Here is a 4,371-nt window from a genome sequence, read left to right as displayed (position 1 = left end):
CTGCGTTAGGCTAACCGAGATTTGTCATTTGCACTTATATATTGTTGCTCTTTTGTTAGATTTGTCTGCTTCTATTGTCCTCATTTGTAAGTCGCTTTGGATAAAACCGTCTGTTAAATGACTAAATAAATAAATAAATAAAATATTTTATGCATATTGAAATGACATTACAGTAAACATTAAGGTCTTTCAAAGTTAAAAAAATCTCAGTTTCAAAGTCTTTATTGTCCGCATCACCCTGTAGTGCCATTTTGGAGAATATCAGCTGGACTTAAACAACGTATGCTGTTCTGTGTCAGCTGCGTCAAGCCGGATCTGTTTCCTAGGTTGTTGTGATTTGATCTGGATGAAAACAGCGTACTGGATGTTCAGGGTGATGCGGAGGAGACGAATTGTTGAATAAAGTCGTTATTTTTTTTCTTTTGCGCACAAAGTTTTTTCGTAGCTTCGTATAATTACGGTTGAACCCCTGATGTCACATGGATTATTTTACCGATCTCCTTGCTACGTTTCTGGACTTCGGAACATTTCAGTTGCATTGCTGTCTATGCAGGGTCAGAGAGCTCTCAGATTCCATCAAAAATATCTTAATTTGTGTTCCGAAGATGAACGAAGGTCTTACGGGTTTGAAACGACATGAGGGTGAGTAATTATTTTTGGGTGAACTAACCCTTTAAGTAAACTAATTAAACATTGACTAAATGTTTTTACATTTTCTACTTTCACACTACAGAAAATGTAACATTTGGTCCAAAGTATATACATTTTTTTCTTCAGCGTACTGCTGTCAAAAAGGCAACAGTTCTTTTTTTCTAATTCAACTTTCACTCAAATTGTTATAGAATGCTGAAATGCTATATTTAAAAATGCAAAACATATATGTTTTCACTAGTGGTCTCAGACCTTTGGATCCCACTAATACATGTATCATGATCTTACATTGAAATCCGTGAGAACAGAATAGTCCATAGCAGTGGCTTGCTCTTCTCTCGGCACAGTTTTCCGAGAAATGGACCCGTATGGGAGCCCCATGAGAACCTTGTGGAAAATTCCAAATCATTTGTTAAATGAATAGTTCACCCAAAAATGAAAATTTGCAAAAAATGTACGGTTAGTACTCCGGCCATCCAAAATGTAGATGAGATGAAGATGAGATGAGATGAATTAAAATTTCTCAGATTAGGAGAAATTTAGCCTTACATCACTTGCTCACCACTGGATCCTCTGCAGTGAATGGGTACCGTCAGAATGAGAATTCAAACTGATAAAAATATCCCAATAATCCAGAAGTAATCCACATGACACCAGTCCATCAATTAACGTCTTGTGACGTTAAAATCTGCATGTTTGTAAGAAACAAATCCATTATTCAGGTGTTTTAACTTTATACTGTTGCTTCTGGCCAAAATAGCACTCTATAAACCACAATAATGCGTTCTCCAGTCCATCCACTGGGATCAAGGTCCATTGACATATTTGTTTAAAACTGTTTTGGACTGTTTTCACTTGTAAACTGTGCTTGATCTGTGCATATGTCTCACCTAATTTAGAAAAGATAAAAACACTGGATAAAGCAATATTACGGACAGAGGACTTTTAGCAGAAAGCAAACACGTTTTATTACAAACACAGCTTTTTGCTTCGCAAGACGTTAATTGATTGACTGTTATCTGGTGTTTTTATCCGCTGTTTGGACTCTCATTCTGACGGCACCCATTCACTGAGGAGGATACATTTTTGAGCAAGTGATGTAAATGTCTAAATGTTCTAGTTCTGTTCCGATGAAGAAACAAATTCATCTATATATGGCCTAAAGGTAAGCAAATTTTAAGTCAATTTTTCATTTTTGGGTGAACTATTTCTTTAAGGCCAGAAATAAGATAAAAAGATACTTTACTGCTCCCTTTACTGTAAAGCAAAATTGTATTATTAGTGTATGTAGGTACAGCACAACATAACTGATAATACACTGACCTCCGGTATCACAACCAGGCCAAAGGTCAAGCTGAAGAGGACCAAGTTCATGCCGTACATCCAACGGAGGAAAATAAAGTAGGAAGCAACTGAGGAGCCAAAATGACCTGCAAATGGATGAAACATTGCCAGGGCTCAGAATGAGGAACATTCAAATGAGTAAACATTCCAATAAATATATATGGCTCAATTTCTAATTCAGTACAGGTGAAATAAATCATTTTCTATCATAAATAAGACATCTGAATGATATGCACCATTCCTCTGGGGGGGAGTACTTACTCTCAACTTCCTTTATTTTCCGCTCCCATGGGATGCATGATGTCCTAAAATTTTCAAAATCTCTTTGAAACTTTATCCATTTCTGTGTAAGTCACAAAGCATATAAGGAAGATTAGGAGGCTGCAAGTAAGACAATGTTAGTGCAGTTTGCGTATGCACATGTTGCCACTACGGTGTTGTGGGCGGTTAATATGAGGTTGCTAAGGTATTTAAATTGTGTTTTACAGTTTTTCTCAATCAATTTTACACATTTTTAACACAGTGATCTGTACACATCGTAACTGTCCTAAACAAATTGTAGAACAAATTGCAAATCATGTGAATCATTTTCTTAAAACACCTTTCACAAAATTCTCAAATGTTTTCATATTTGTTCATACAGCCAACTAAATATAATAAGACAAAAACAAAAAAAAACAATTGCAGCTATTTTTATTGGTAATGTACCATTTGTCCAAACTCACACACACACACACGCGCGCGTGCACACGCACACGCACAAACACACACACACACACACACACACACAAACTCTGTAATTTGTCATATTATCAAATGCACATGTAATATTTTCAGTTGGCCCTAAACTGATAACTGCTTGGTTAATTATACACACAACAAGAAATGCAGTTTTCCTAATTGTTTGCATATTTATCACTATATTGCTTTACCGATAAAAGGGAAAGTATATAAAGAGGAAGAAAGAATATGCACAAAAAGAAGGAAGGAGAAGGAGATGAGCAGATAGGAGGGTATAAAAAAGGAGAGGAGGAGGGGGTGAAGAGATGAGTAGAGTAGAGGGCATTGGTGTAGTGGAAATAGCAAGAAGAGAAAGTGTAAGAGAAAGTGGACAGAAGGGTGGAAGAGGAGGGAGGAGAGGTAGAAGGTACAGATGAATTTCATATGAAATCAGAATTAGCCTAATTAAGAAATCATGGCCTCTCCTTTAGAGAAGCTGGGAAACAGATCTAAAGTGTTACTATGTCAATACACTTCTACATTTATAAGTCTTGTACTATGATTGTTGATTTGTAGTTCCCTTTCATGGGAACTTCGAACTGCGTCCTCTAGGGGTCGCTATGGGGAACGCCTCGTCGTGACCCGTGTCTGAAGCATACATTGAAAAAACACCAACTTGTTGGCCGGCGACAGCCATGACGTCACTACCGGTGCGACTATAGTAATATACAGTATATATAGAAAAGTGTCAATTCGATTGAGAAAAACTGTAACCCATTGAAATGTTGCTATAGGAAGTTCCGGGTGACTACAGGCTCTACTCAAAAGAGTCCGCTACAAAGTCTCTCTATGATATTCTGATTCCTACATTTTGCTTGGATCTCTTTCAAATTAGGATTATTTTATTTTCAGCAAAAGTAATAGTGATGCTTACTTTAAGAAAAACCACAAATGTAATTGAAGATTTTGATATTCCTACCTTCATCATCATTACTTTGTAGGCATACAGTTTCCTGCCTTTCCCTTTGCCCAAAGCACCTTCAAATTTATCCACAAACTGTTGAGCCTCTCTATAGACACAAAGAGAACATGGAGGAGGAGATCAAATAAATAGTTATAGTATTTGAAGCTGATTGATTAATACAAAATTCTAGTTAAAATACACAATATAGAAACAGATATGATGTAAAACAGATGTTTACCAGTTATTACAGCTATATGGAAGAATGAACCTAATCAAACCACTTACTAAAATAATGTCTTCATTAAATCTCGTTCCCTACTCAGGGAACCATGGTTACATAAGTAACCTGAGACAATTTGTAGTCCTCCTGGGTCAACTTCTGTTCTTTACATGTCCAAACTTTTTCAGAATTAAAGTTTGAGAACATTTAGGTGGACAAACAGTTTTATTTTGAATGGAACAAGAGCATTGTTGACATGGTGGTCCAGAACAATGTCACCACCCACAAAGGAAGAGGCCTGTGGAGATGTTGAGATTACAGCAAGAATATATTATGCAATGTAGATAAAATTCTCTTCCAGATGTAATTGAAAGGCATGATCAATAATTCAGCATAATTCATGTACAACAGCAAACACACACGCATGCACGCACGCACGCACGCACGCACACACACACACACACACATATAT

At 36.7% G+C, this 4,371-nt stretch overlaps 1 protein-coding gene across 1 annotated transcript in view; it reads right to left on the bottom strand.

The window, feature by feature from the left end:
• Positions 1–4,371, bottom strand: part of LOC107730318 (transmembrane channel-like protein 1) — a 13,069-nt gene that overhangs the window by 6,222 nt on the left and 2,476 nt on the right. The window contains 4 exon segments of the mRNA XM_016541108.1: positions 940–1,038; positions 1,975–2,081; positions 2,257–2,338; positions 3,695–3,785. Of these exon segments, the coding sequence (XP_016396594.1) occupies positions 940–1,038; positions 1,975–2,081; positions 2,257–2,338; positions 3,695–3,785 (379 nt within the window).

Source organism: Sinocyclocheilus rhinocerous, unplaced genomic scaffold (genome assembly GCF_001515625.1).
Source record: "Sinocyclocheilus rhinocerous isolate Xijiao unplaced genomic scaffold, SAMN03320098_v1.1 scaffold127, whole genome shotgun sequence".
Classification (NCBI taxonomy): Eukaryota; Metazoa; Chordata; class Actinopteri; order Cypriniformes; family Cyprinidae; genus Sinocyclocheilus; species Sinocyclocheilus rhinocerous.
Note: the sequence above shows the minus strand (reverse complement) of the source record. Positions and strands in the feature narration are given on the sequence as shown.